The following is a 14914-nucleotide window of genomic DNA, read 5'->3' as shown; positions in this document are numbered from 1 at the left end:
AAATAAACATTTATCGTGTTAACATATGTTTACAATTCTCAAATGACATTTACTTAGGAGCTTGAACCGGCCAAAATTATATGTAAACAAACAAGAAATACTTTCTTAAAAAAGTTCACGCTCAACCTTTCAGCCCTGAGGTACAGATATTTAACTAACTGTTATTATGCCTACTTTAAGTAAGTAAACAATAATACTTACCGTACAAGAATCAACCCCAGGAAGACCAGAGGCACAAAAGTGGTCACCCTTCAGTTCTTCGCTAGTGTACTGAGACTCAGCCAAACATTCGTTCCTTTCTTTCGATGATACTTGAGCCTTCATCAACACATGACTAAAGTCGTCATTGTCTGCCATTCCCCAGCCAGCTATAGTTAACCGTTGGTTATGAATGCTGTGCTCTTAAAATAAGTTTCAACGAAAGATAAATAAAAAGAAATTAAGTTAAAATATTGAGACGATTCACAGAAAATAAATGTAAAACTGTTTCTTAAAGTATTCAGAAAATACCTATGCATTTTTCATGATATGTGAAAGCGATAACAACGACTTCAATACAAACAAATGTTATTTATTGTAACTTAAATATGTCAAATGCTTTTCTGTAAAGCCAAATGGATGTATTTCGTAGATCTCAATCATTAGCGTTAATCGTTTCTGGACTTGGAAAAATAGTTGATAACGTCAATGACTCAGCCAAAATCATTGATCCCATAATCTCAGCTTCAAAATGTGCCCTAGATAGCCATAAATGAGCTTTAAGCATTCGAATCTTATTTTTAATAAAATATCAGTATCACACAATTTGACAAATAACGATTACAACAAACACCTCCATTAACACATTCTAACTGGAAAATACCAACAGCATAATAAAATAAAATATTAAAATTACCGTATTCCCGAGTGTGTTAATTCTGATTTGTAGTTTCATACCATTTTTTTTTTTAAAAAATGTGATGGAATCAGATTTCATGGAAAGAAAAATATAATATAAACAAATTAGCAGAGGAAATCTTAAATAAAGTAATATTAATTATATGAAAACTAAAGTTACGAAAGTAGAGGGGGAAAAGGAAGCATTAAAGCTCTATTTATACACATAATTATACGAATAACTTAACCTAATAACTTAAAATAAATACTTTTAAAAAAAATTTGATGAACAGAGGTGTTGTATTGCCACTTTTTAAAAGCATTTGACTAATGATGATGTTGGACGTATCAGAGCGGAATTATGTAAAATTGATAAGCTGTGCAGTAGAAATTTATCTCCGTATTTCGTAAATCTTGCTCTCACAGTATTCGAGAGGGTTTTATAGGATGTTCAGAAAAGAGAGATGCCTCGACACCTATTACATTTTTTTCGCCTTTCCTGTGAGTTGGAACAATGATTGGTTCCATCCACTCTTCTGTGAGTTTCTCCTTGTTCCAGATGGAAAAAGGTTCGGGTATCTCGTGCACATTTATCTTTTATTTAAATAACTACATCTGAAATTTCATTAACCCCCAAAGTTTTGCATTTCTTTAATTTTTGTATGGCCATTTCTATTTCTGTTCGGTTAAGATACGGATCTATGTGGATCTGCATGCATTTTACTTTCCCCATAAAAATTATCTTTTAACTGCGTGTTAAGAAAATGCTCAAACAATATTACCATTTATTCAAAAAAAAAAATATGAGTGTCAGGGTAAAGTCGTTAATGACTTTGTAAAATCTGTAAAGGTACATAGAGAAGTCGACACGCTCCTCTTTTCATTATAAGAATTATCTGTGGGAGGAGCTGATAATCCTCATATTTCGAAAATTTCATAACGCCTGCACAAATGGCTATAACAACATACAAGTGGAGAAATCTACCAAATCTACGAACTGTAATAATCCCCACACTCAAGAAATCTCAAAATACCCACACAATCGGACATTTTAACATTTTCCTAGTGGGAAGTTTAGACCTAGATCTTTTTTACAATGTCTTTACCTGAATCTTTTAAGGTGTAAAAGGAATTTTAGATAGAGATCTTAAAGATGAAATATGTTCAGAATGGCTGAAATCAGACTTGTTTTCCCTGTGCAATGAGTGTGCCAAATATATGAAAGAAAGTTCATGGAATAAACAAGAAAGTAAAGCATAACGCAGAGCTCGAAGAATATTAAAATTTTCAAAAGGTGATAGAAAGGCTGAATGTCTACTGGTTTGAGTCTAAAACAAATACGTAAATTTGCAGTATAGATCGACATATATGATCCCGCACTATTCTTTGCAATGAATATTGATCAACATTTAGCATTGAAACGCTATTACGATTGGCAACATTCCTAGAGCTGCTCCGTTAGTGACAATTACATAGGAAATAACGGTCATACACAAACTGGTCAGTTACTGTGTACATTTCTATGAAAATCTGAATGTTTGCAAGTAGCTTTTTTGAAGCAAAATCTTGCATTTAATTTTGTAAATTCCTGTGCTATACTATCGACAAAACTTACATAAGAAACGTTGTAATGCACAGTCGTTTTCTTCTTTTCAGTATAGCTCTAAGTGATCTACAAAATTCTTGCTGACATATTTTTTCATCATTTAGAACTGATATATTTAATTCTACTATGTATTTTATTTTTAACTTAAGGTGCAAGTTTTATTAAATGTTTGCGCTTTGTATGACCTATTGGCATATCTACTACTATTTCGGAATCATTAGTTGCATTTTTATTACGAAAGTAGATTATCTGCTCCCGGAAATGCAATATTTTTTCCCCATGAGAAACGCAGTCACTTTGATTTTTGCAGTCGAATTATTAGAATCCATCCCGCCTCTACCCTCCTTAGCCAAATACTGTCAACACTTCTATTGACACTAATTATACTTCACCGTTCTTCCAGTGTTCGTATGTATTAATACATATAAATTTCTAAATCACTTTTCCCGCAAAGTTTTTTAACATTATAAGACCTGCAAGAAGCGTTTCCACTACATCGTTTCAAAAACTTATGTTTCGGACCATTTCGCCTGAAAGGTTTTGGAAATCTATTACTTTTTGTTTGTAGTCTTACTCATCGATTTTTTCAGCTAAACATGCTCTACATTTTTGGCATGTAATTTCTGATTATCAATTATAATTAAGTCACTTTACATACCATTCCCGTTGTTGGAAACAACATGTACAGCACGAGAAACAGGAAACTGATTCAATGACAAACATCAGTAGATACTTAATTCGCGCTCATGTATGACTCATAACCTCCTATATCTTTTCTCACCCAACCTCCTGATGTTGGTATTTTTGTACTCATACAAGTGCACCACTGTTCGGGCAAAGAATAACAATGATACCTATCTTATTACTTTCCCGTACTTTCATATTCGTAATTCAATTTTTAACTCCTAGTAAGACTAACAATAAGACAAATGTTTTCCATCTACACGTGAAATCATTTTTGTTCTCTTATCTAATAGGTTTTGGTAATATTTGACTATGTGTATATGCCATCATTTTATTGATTGGTACTAACGATAGACTTTATAGTAAGGCATTGACGATTAGAACTATTTACGTAGAGGGTCTTACGTTTACGACTAAACTGGGTAGTGTTAATATTATTGCAGGAGGTTTTTATAATTGTAATCTGAAGTTATTTCTGCATGGTACGTTACTGTTTTATGTTCTGTCGCGTCATTCTGTTTTGTGTATCATTCAAACCTTGACGCGTACAAGATCACTGTATGTACAAGATTTAAAAATAAGTTTATAATGCAATATTTTTGAACAAACACATTATAATCTTTGTTTTAAATTTTCAATGATCCGATAGTTGTTTATTTTCACTTACAACATAATAGTAATAACTTACCTTTAGGAGGTAGACATACAGGCACAATTTCTTTGGAAAAGTCCACAGGTTCGTCAAGGAGAAGAAGACCGATATCTTGGTCGTCATGTGTGTCACCTCTTTTAAAATCTTCGTGAAGAATGACCTTTGTTACTTTCCTTGTAACTGTTCTCGGACCAAAATTGTATTCATCGTGAGCTCCGATGACAACATCTAAATGTTCTGGTAAACGACTGGGAACGACAAAGAATTAAGTAACAGTTGTAGCGAAAACGTCAAAACAACATTAATCTGATTGAAACAGGGATACACAGTAAAGAAATAACAAATTATCCGTCCTCAAATAACATATATCAACATTATTACAGACTAAATGTCAACCAGTAAAATATTCAAAATAGACATTTAAAATTTAAAATATAGGCACAAACATTCAACTCCAAATAATGAATATACATTTTCAACGGCTAAACTCATCTAAAAATCATACTTTTAAACACATGGTACCTTATCTTCATTTGAAGCAACATCTTTTAACAAGACAAACATGAATTCGTTTCATGAATTTTCAATATTTAGGCTAATTATGTCATATCATTACTTCTCTCGATGTTCCGCGGAGTTCCTCGTGGATAAGGTGACATGTGGTGATTAGCGTACGTGTTTTTGTCGCTGAAGACTCTGGTTCGATTTCCATTGGAACTTGTCTCTATAGTTTGAATCCTACGTAGTGCTGCCGAATTTTTGTGACATTTGAGGTTTTCGGTTTTTCAGAAACCGAAACCGCAAATGCGGGTTTGGAAACCAAAACCGCAAAAGCGGTTATCAAAAACAAACCGCACATGCGGTTTTCAAAACCTAAACCGCAAAAGTGGTTTTCAAAACCGAAACCGCAAAAAAGGTTTCCAAAACCGAAACCGCAAAAGTGGTTTTCAAAACCGAAACCGCAAAGGCAGTTTTTGAACGAGAAAGCCGCCCGAAATCGTGTTTCCGGTTTTATAAGCGAAACCATGTTTGTCCTTTTGAAAGCAGAAACAATGTTTGCTGTTTTTAATTACACCTTTTAACAAATGTGAAAGCATCTATCAATCGAGACAATTGTATTGATTTGTATGTGTGTTTTAACTTTTTGTTATTTGCTCCAAGACTATTATGGTAATATGTGCAGCACTGTGCGAAAGGGATAGTTCGATGGTTGTACAAGTCACAGCTAAATTAGGGTTGCCATATTTTAAAATCAGAAAAGTAGGGTGTTCTAAACCATAAGTACTGATTTAAACTTGTCTGTTACATTAACTGACCTGGGATCCTTCGCACTTTTTTTCATAGTTTTTTTTCTTTGATGACACTTCCAATGTACTTTTCAGCTGCAAGGAAGCAAACTGAACCCCACCTGAATTTTATATATTTTGTAAATTAGCCCACGAGGAACACGAATCTGAAGGAATTTTGACATTTCGAATGTCGGAACGCGAGATATTCGAACATAAAGTGACGATGGAAGCAAGCTGGACCCCATCTGATTTTTATATATTTTGTAACGTAGACCACGAGGAACACGAATCTGAAGGAATTTTGACATTCCGAATTTCGGAACTCGAGATATTCGAACATAAAGTGATCATGGAAGCAAAAAGGACCCAATTTGATTTTTATATATTTTGTAAACTAGACCAAAATGAGCAACACTCTGAAAGAATTTTGACCTTCCGACTTACCGAACTCGAGATACTAGAACTTATACAGTAGTTTTATATAGTATGTATAAAAGTAACGAAGAAAGTTCTGTCGCTTTTTGACCTATCACCTTAGAGCATCGATATGTTACCGAAGACGTGCCTGAAAGATCAAAAATAGTACCCATCAGTATTAACGACCTTCTGCCGACGTTCGGGATAGGCATGGATTTCTTCGCGGTAGAACTTGGTGGGCCGTGAAGCGAAAAAGGTATCAAGTGCATTTTGCACCTCTGCTACGGAGTTGAATTGGAGTCCTCTAAGGTGAGTGTCCAAGGAACGGAACAGGTGATAATCGGACGGTGCAATGTCCGAGGAGTATGGCGGATGCAATAGTGTTTCCCATCCAAGGCATAGGATGGTGTCCCGGGTCATTCTAGCCATGTGCGGCTTGCGTTGTCCCGTAACAGGAGAACCCCTTAGCGGTTGAGAACTGCTGCCTCCATGGTTTTGAGTTTTTCTTGAACACGACTCAACTGCTCACAGTAGACAGTTGCGTTGAGGTTCTGCTCTGACCAGCCAGTAGCAATTCCCGATGCACGATGTCGCGAGCAGTCCACCAAACATATAGGATGACTTTCTGCTGCACTACTTGTTTCAGCTGTTTTGGAACCGGTTCATGGGATTTTAATCAATGATGATGACGACGTGGCGCTTCGTAAAGAACCCACTTCTCATCACATGTCAACATCCTGTCCAGAAATGGCTCCTTCCTCAGACAAGACAGCAAAGAAACATAGGTGTCTGCTCCTGTAGCCTTTTGACCCGGAGTCAAATCATGTGGGACCCATAGACCCGTCTTGCAGTGCTTCCCAAGTTGATGAAGGTGCTGCCGAAGGGTTTCTCCATTCACATTAAATATTAGCCCCAGTTCCTCACATGTCTATCCACTGTTCGCCTCGATTCCTACTTGGAGATCTTCATTTTGTACATCTGTTGATCTTTCGGCACGTGGTGCGTCTTTCGTGAGTGTTTTGTCAGCGTCTTTAAACGTGTTAAACCACCCTTGCACTGTCTGCGTAATCACTACACCCTCACGAAATGATTGAGATATCTTCCTTTCCGCTGCAGTGGCGTTTGACCCAAGTTTGAACTCGTACAGCATCCAGCCCTTATGACGCTTTGTTGAGGTTCCATATTCATTCTTTCCTTACGCAACTTTACGTTGTAACTGAACTGCCACAACCAGATAGAATGTTGGATATACCCGCACCAACAACTGACTTTCGCCTTATCTCCATTTGCATTCAACTCACGGTGTGAGGGCCAATTGTACACAGACCTTCACAAAAAACGACACAACCTTCTTGATTACCTTTATATATTTCACAGGACATAATATGTTTTGTACAGAGAAGAATATGATTTTTCATGTAGATACATAACCTCTGCATTAAACTTTAAGTTCCGGAAGTCGGAATGTCAAAACTCCTTGAGATTCGTGTTCCTCATGATCTAGTTTACAAAATATATAAAAATCAGATGGGGTCCAGTTTGCTTCCTTGGTCACATTATGTTCGAATATCTCGAGTTTCGAAATTCGGAATGTCAAAATTCCTTCATATTCGTGTTCCTCGTGGTCTAATTTACAAAATGTATAAAAAATCAGGTGGGGTCCAGTTTGCTTCCCTGCAGCCTACTTTTCAAATGAAACTGGGTTTCCCAGAGTGTACATTTTGCTTCAAACTGAGTTCTGCCCTGGCTAACAAACGTAATTTCGCTTCTATAAGAATCTTTAAAGTTCCACTTGAAATTGTCATTCGGCATTCTTGTAGCTTATGATGGCAAGAATAATTCAAGTTTGTTTGTCACAACATATACAAACGAATATTCATTCGTATAGAACCTTCAATACATTACATTAAAAACACTTGAATTACACAAAGAAAACCATTATGCAATAGAGCAGATCTGTTATTAGCAAATGGCTCTACACACGCGCACTGCTCAGATAACCCACAGCCTGAGCCTGAGCGCGAGTCCAAATTTAACTCAATTACGATTGAGATTGTCAGAGGTGTAGCGGTTTATGTTGAGTATACCAATACTTTATCGACTAAGTCGTCTTAGATTTTTCCCCAATCCCAAAAAGCATGTGGTTTTTTGTGATCAAGGTATGTTTATGTAGAACCTAAAAATCGGGTAATACCCGCTTAAATCGGGTAATATGGCAACACTAAGCTAAATAGAAAATAAGTTATATTCCTATTTAAGATCACTACACTTGCAACTCATGAAATTCTATTTGAAATCTCATCCACTTAAACTGAGATATTTTATATTATTATTACTCGTTCTCCTTGTTTTTAAAAATAGTACTGCTACTTTCTTTTGTTAACAAGAAAGCACCACCTCCCTTTCTTAAAAAAATAAAGAGAAGAAAGAAAGAAAACCTAGATCGCAATACACAGTTTTATTGCTGATTTGTTGCCACTCCGATAGGACTAGCTCAGGAGAATAATGCTCCCGGAAGTAGGAACGAAAAACATAGTTCTGATTGGTTGTCGTTATCCATTTCTTGCCACATTGCATTCAAATAGCAGAAATCATACGATTATTGTTGTCGTCTTCCTGGCCGAGTGGCCTAGCGTTATATGCTAGTAACGAAAATCTCTTTATTTCGTGAGTTCAAACCCGGCCCAAGGAAAGTTTTTTTTACATTTTTATAACACTTTTTAAATTAAAATAATATGAAAATAATACTAAAAAAAGTGATTTACTTACTTTTGTGCAGATAAGTAGTAGTAGTAGTAGGAACGGGTTAGACGCCCCGCACGGCTCGTTTTGTTCTCCTTGTACTCCATGATATAGGGCTCGTTTTGTTTCCCTTGTACTCCGTGATATCAATTTTGTGACCAACTTAAAACAATTGGCTGGGATAGCGCGTAAAACAGCTGGCTAGATTAGTGCGCGAAAAAGCGTACTTCCGGGAGCATTACTCTCCCGAGCGTGTCGTACTCCGATAAATGTGAATGCTGTGGTTTTGCATGTGTTGACTGGTTTCTTATCGCAAGTCCCAGACACCTGCAATAGTTCATACGTGAAGGAAACACCGATCATGTTTTATTCTGTATCTTACTTCCCAATAACGATAGCCATGCCTGTTTGTGAGAAATTGCAACTTATTTTTTTAATCCGCCAATTGTAAAAGTATACTCAACAAGAATTTCCCTACACTTTAAGACATTTTAAGAAAAAAAATACCTTCTTTCCCTCTGCAAATTTTGAGCATTTTTCCCCTACGCCGAGGGAAATTTTCCTCCATCTGGCAACTGTGAGCCGAAGTGGGGAAAGATTCTTTGTTGTTTTCTCGTCGTTACTTGATATTAGTGCTGTCGAAATTTTGTGACATTTGCGGTTTTCGATTTTTTTGATGAAACCGGTTTTCTGAAAACTGAAAACCCCAAATGCATTATGTCATGTGAGTTAGAATTAACATTAAATATAAATATGACTTGCAACTTTAAATACGAACGATATCAGCTAATTTAACGTTCATGTTATTCCGTAAATGCAAATAAGAGAAATGTTTAACTATTTTCCTTCCTTGTGCTTCAGATTAATAAATTAGACTTTCAAGCACTTCGAGACTTACGTGTTTGCTCCTCTGCAATGAATGAAAATTATTCAACTTTGTTTTGAAAATCAGACGTGGATTATCTTGATACAAGTATAATAAGATAAGGTTAAATGACCCGTCAATCATTAATCATCGTTTGGGAAGCATTTGGCTAGCACCGTGAGCCAGCACAACCGTACATCTTCAATCTTGTAGTTCAATGTCTGTATGGACAGCAGCAACTTCCATTCGTCCTTGACGTCATCTGCAGCCATCAACTTTGTACTATCGAGGAAATAAGTAAGTTCTCCATTCAATATTTACTACCAACAACGAAATCCTTGTAATTGTAATGAAGTTGTGTAACAAACTGTGGTAGCAATTTGCTGAATTTTTGCTCCCGCCTTTTATTTTCTGCTATGCATCGTCAAGCTTTACAAAGTCTTCCATGCGCTGCTTCAAAGTTTAATTATGATTAGATCAGGCACTTTCTCAATAAATTTGTATCTCACTGGCCACTCACAGTCACGCATCAACATCTAAACAAATCCTCTTCGATCATTCACCTTCACTCGTCATATCGGTCACGAAGTATTGTTCATCGTAAACACCAACTTTCACACCTATGAGTAGCTCTTCATGGAATGTGATATCTACCAACGCAAGCAGCTTGGTTCATGAGCTTGCCTTGTTTGTGTCGGATCAGCGACAGGTTGTGGCAAAGATTTTGTCTGCTTCGATTTTGAGCCATTGAACACCTTTGTGTAACATAGTAATTTTTGCGTCTACACGTATGGACGTCAGAGGGACACTAATATCAAAATCAACTGACAAGCAGACGGCACGATATCAGGACTTGACTTACGCAATAAAAGTTATATATTCTTAACGACCATCACTTAGATAGTTAATTACCAAGTATTAGCTGTAATTCAATAGAGTAATAGTGATAGGACTTCAAAGGTAACATAATAGTCTATGGAAAACACCAGAAGAGAGCGCCACAGGTAGCAATTAAGTGGCATTAGACGGAGTGTATAGCAAATGGGATACGGACAAAATCTCGCGGCCGAACCATCGCCGCCCAAAATCTCGCCGGCCAAAACCTCGCCGCCCAAAACCTCGCGTGGTCAAAACCTCGCCGCCCAAAACCTCGCGGGACAAAATCTCGCCGGGCCAAAACCTCGCGTGGTCAAAACCTCGCCGGCCGAAACCTCGCGTGGCCAAAACCCCGGCGCCCAAAACCTCGCGGGACAAAATCTCGCCGGGCCAAAACCTCGCCGCCAAAATTCAGTGTAGTATAACAATATCTGCTGCTTTTCTTATAAGTAAAAAGAAAAAAGGAAGAGCTTGGTGTGGTGAGAGTAGGGGCGCCGAATTCTACTTCGCCCCGGGCGCCGAAATCTCTAGCTACGGTTCTGTATATATATCCCCCTCCCCCTCCCTTTTGTTGTGCCGACAAAGTGAAATTATAAAAGACATCTTAGGCTAGAACCTCATCTATGTTAAAAATTTGATTGAGATCGGTAGGATGGCTCAAGAGGTATAATGTAACATAGTCATTTAATTTCGTATATAGATTTCCAAAGCATGCATTAGAATTTTTCTTGTCATTATTTTAATGTAATTATGTGTTATTACTAAATATATACATATAGTAATATATAGTGGGTAGGGCGATATTTTGGGGCGCGAGGTTTTGGAAGACGAGGTTTTGGCCCGGCGAGAGTTTGGCCTAGGGGTTTTGGCCCCGCGATATTTTAGCCCGCGACGTTTTGGACGGCGAGGTTTTGGCCAGGTGAGGTTTCGGCCCGCGAGGTTTTGGGCGGCGAGGTTTTGACCAGGCGAGGTTTCGGCCCGGCGAGATTTTGGGCCGCGAGGTTTTGGGAGGCGAGGTTTTGGTCCGCGAGGTTTTGGTCCGCGAGGTTGTCGCCGCGAGGTTGTCGCCGCGAGGTTCTGGCCGCGAGGTTTTGTACCCAAACCATAGCAAATATGTCGAAAGCGCAGTTTGTGGAGTTTTGTGTCAATGTGTTGTGGGACAGCTTTCCAAATAACAGGGAGAACATCTGTCTCTTGCTGGACTAGTGGTTCCTAAACAAAGACAACAAGCTCTCCGACAAATTTGTTTCTGCGAAAGTCACATTCACGAAGGAACTGATCCCGTCTGGATACACAGGACTAGTACAGCCCCTGCACGTGTACTTTTTCCGTCCTTACAAGAACTTTGTCAAGTTCGTCACTAACACAATCGTACTTTCCCAGCAAAAGAACATCTGGCACCGTGACAAGTTATTGATTGTCCAATCCTTTACTGTGCTGTACTAGTCCTGTGCTCCCCTGTTTCGCAATATCTTTCGATTTGCTATCCACAAAGCGGGATAACTGGATATCGAACTGGAAGCATTTCAGACACCCACTCAGTACTGCTTCGACTTCCTTATTACTGAATTGTGTCATCAGTGTTATTCGATGTCAATTGTAAGATTGGTACATTGTACAAACTGCATTTGTTTGAAACTTTCGATCCTTTCTACATTCAACTGTGTGGCTTTAAAATGTCATCTTAATCGCTATTTTACCTTTCCAAATACATAGGGTGACGGGAAAAAGTGTTTTTCCTGTGTTTGCCGTAGACCCCCATGTTAGCTTGACGTCCGATCACTTTTCCCTATTAGCGGACTACAGCTAATAACTTTGTAATTAACTAACTACTTGATGGTCTTTAAGGGTATATAACACATATTGTGCAACTTAAGTCCGGATATCGTACGCTCTGCTTGTGATAAGGTGTGTTCGAGGAATTTTGATGGAAACCCGCTCGTGGAAGTCGAACCGCTTTAAGGTAGCCTTTTAATTGAAACCATTTCGTGAGAGTAGCATTGCGACTCGTTCTACAAGACGTCGACGCCATACTCCAGGACCAACCGGAAAGAGCACTTCAGCCATGGACGGCTAATCTTTCCTTAAATTTAAATTGCTTTCCTAGATCTACCAACATCCCTACTGCTACTTGTAATCCATTATTTTGAATGTTTTTCCTTTAAAAGTTTTTAATTACATCTCCTCGTGTACTTTGCACTAATCTTTTGCTTACAATTACAGTTTACCGTAAATTACCTTAAATTAATCGGAGACACATCGTAATATATTTATTTATAATATTTAATAACTTTCTTTTAAAAATGCTTAAATATATTACAAATACTACTCAAACACACATTAATACTAATACCTATCAATGGAGATATTGGATTCTCGCTATTTTAATTTCGGTCTTAGATTCTCTAATCATTATTTTCTAGTTTTGTAATACTTTCTCAAATATTTGCCTTTCAAATGTGAAAATATTATTAACGGGATGATCTACCTTTTCTCGGCACAAAAATTTTTATATTGGACCTTATGGGGAGAACATGGCTACCGAATTTCCTCAGTTTCTAAGGAACTAGGTATCTCTAATGGGAAAGAAAAATTTTGCTGCATTCTACAGAAGTTTATTAACAAGTTGAAATACTTAAATTGTATATTTGTGTGCTAGTTTAGCAGAAATAAATTATTAAAAAATAAATAAATTAGTTTCTTTTTATACAAATTATAATATGTCTAACTTTGGAACCAATTATGGTAGAAAGATCAACTTTTTTGTTTTATTCCTTGAGAAGAAACGACTCTAATAGTTTTAATCACAACCATATCTGATACGCCAATTAAAAAATAGTATTTTAATATAAGTATTAAAGTCCACCTGTCAAGAAGTTTGACGAGAGTAAGGCATCCGCGCCCACCTATTTCTTCTGTTTTCGTCCCGAGAAATATGAAGGGACCGTTTTCACAGCAGGTGTCAATGCGAATGTAAACATCCTGTCCTCAAGCTCAATAGCCCAAGTTCGGCCACTTTCTCTCTCTTTTTTCTCTCTCTCTCTCTTCCGAGGAGGTGTTTCTACCCTGTAAGAAAATTATAGATATGTAGAGAAAATGGTGATCAATTATTTCTGATAGCCAGATGATAGGCAAGCATTCTAAAATGCCTTCGAATTCCAAAAATGTATCTACCATAACTTTACCATCTGGTTATTTTCAGGAGGCAAAAGTTTTATTATTATTATTATTATTATTATTATTATTATTATTATTATTATTATTATTATTATTATTATTATTTGGAGTTAGAGTGCAAAGCCACGAAGATACAAATGGCTTCATTGGCTAAACATACACATACCTGCCCCCATTCAGAACATCCCTTTGTGCGTTAGAAAACATGCTATAACAATGCGCCCCTCGCAAAAATATAATTCAACTCTTATTGACCTCAGTAGCGCTTACTAATAGCGTAAATGCTATAAATCAGGCATTTGCAAGTAGGAACAGGGATTGGCCGAATCACAGAAATCTTACTGTCGTCACGGGCTGTAAAAGGTAATATATGACATTTTCAGAAGAAATAATTATCGGATAATTTAATAACGGACAATTTCGCGGGCTGTATAAAAGAACTCGGCGTGTCAGATCCGGCCCTGTAAGGACTATTATGAACGGAAGGTGGCAGTCAGTAGTGAAAGGATCAAGATAATTGAGGAACAAACACGTGATCAAAGCCTAACTGAGACTTGGTTTGAGGAAAGAAAAATCCGGATTACTTCCTCAAATGCAAGAAGGATTGCCTGCAGAAAACAAAACACTAGTTGTGCAAAGATAGTGAAGGACCTGGTGTATCCTAAGGAATATAACACTGTTGCGACAAATTGGGGGAAAGCACACGAGGCTATAGCACGAAGAAAATATGAACAGGTTCTAGGAATCTCAGTTATTCCTTGTGGTCTATTCATAGATAAACAAAACCCCTTCCTAGGGGCAAGTCCTGATGGTGTCGTTTATCAAGATGAAGGAGAACCATATCTCTTGGAAATAAAGTGCCCTTACAGTGCACGATTTTGCGAAAGTATCGCTGAAGCTTGCGAAAAATAAAATCCTTCTGGCTACGCAAGAATGAAAATTTTTTTCTCCCAAAAAATCACACGTACTACTACCAAATTCAACAGCAAATGCTTTGTGCTGGAATGAAGAAGTGTGATCTTTTCGTGTTCATCCCTGTAGCAAGTGAGATACCTAGTAATCAGAATGAAAATTATGCCATTATAACAATAGAACGTAATGAAGACTTCCTCAATGACCTTGTGCCAAAACTGCGATGGTTTTACGTATATGAAATGTATACTACCAGAGCTCGCTGATTCTCGTGTCTTTCGTGGGTTGCCAATCAGGGAACCAAAGAGGCCATTCACGAAGGCAGATGACAATCCACAAAAAAAGTACAAAGGAAGTAGTGATGTGAACCTCGGTGTCAGTAACAATAAAACTATTTAGTGGTCACAAATATAAAGCATATTGTAAGTATGTACTGAGCAGTGTAACGCATTCTTAAGCACAAGTTTATTTGTGAGAAACTGTCACTTTGTGTAAGTATACAAATTCATATATCACTCAAATATAAGTAGTACATGGGAAGAACGATGAAAGCCACATTTTCAGTCAGGTTTGGTTATGTTCAGAAAATGTTTTTTCTGCACCAAAATATATAAAATGGATGGAGAACGCAGGTTGTAGTTCACTCATGGGTACATCCACGAGTGGATTACAACTTATTGTTACCACCCATGTTATATATCTTGGTAAAGGAAAAAAATTCTAAACCTAACAACCAAACCTTACTAAAAATGTGATATTCGTCATTCTTCCCCTGTACTACTCATATGTAATTCATCACAGTAAACATTTTCAATAAC

At 37.3% G+C, this 14914-nt stretch overlaps 1 protein-coding gene across 1 annotated transcript in view; it reads right to left on the bottom strand.

Moving 5' to 3' along the window:
• Positions 1 to 14914, bottom strand: part of LOC145684787 (trypsin-1-like) — a 46639-nt gene that overhangs the window by 11588 nt on the left and 20137 nt on the right. The window contains exons 4-5 of the mRNA XM_081757156.1: positions 3855 to 4066; positions 202 to 401 (exon numbers count right to left, since the gene is read on the bottom strand). Of these exons, the coding sequence (XP_081613282.1) occupies positions 202 to 401; positions 3855 to 4066 (412 nt within the window). The remainder of the gene's footprint in view (positions 1 to 201; positions 402 to 3854; positions 4067 to 14914) is intronic.

This window comes from Thermobia domestica, chromosome 5, assembly GCF_964235325.1.
Source record: "Thermobia domestica chromosome 5, izTheDome1.hap1.1, whole genome shotgun sequence".
Taxonomy (NCBI): domain Eukaryota; kingdom Metazoa; phylum Arthropoda; class Insecta; order Zygentoma; family Lepismatidae; genus Thermobia; species Thermobia domestica.
This window is presented reverse-complemented; position numbering and strand designations above follow the sequence as displayed.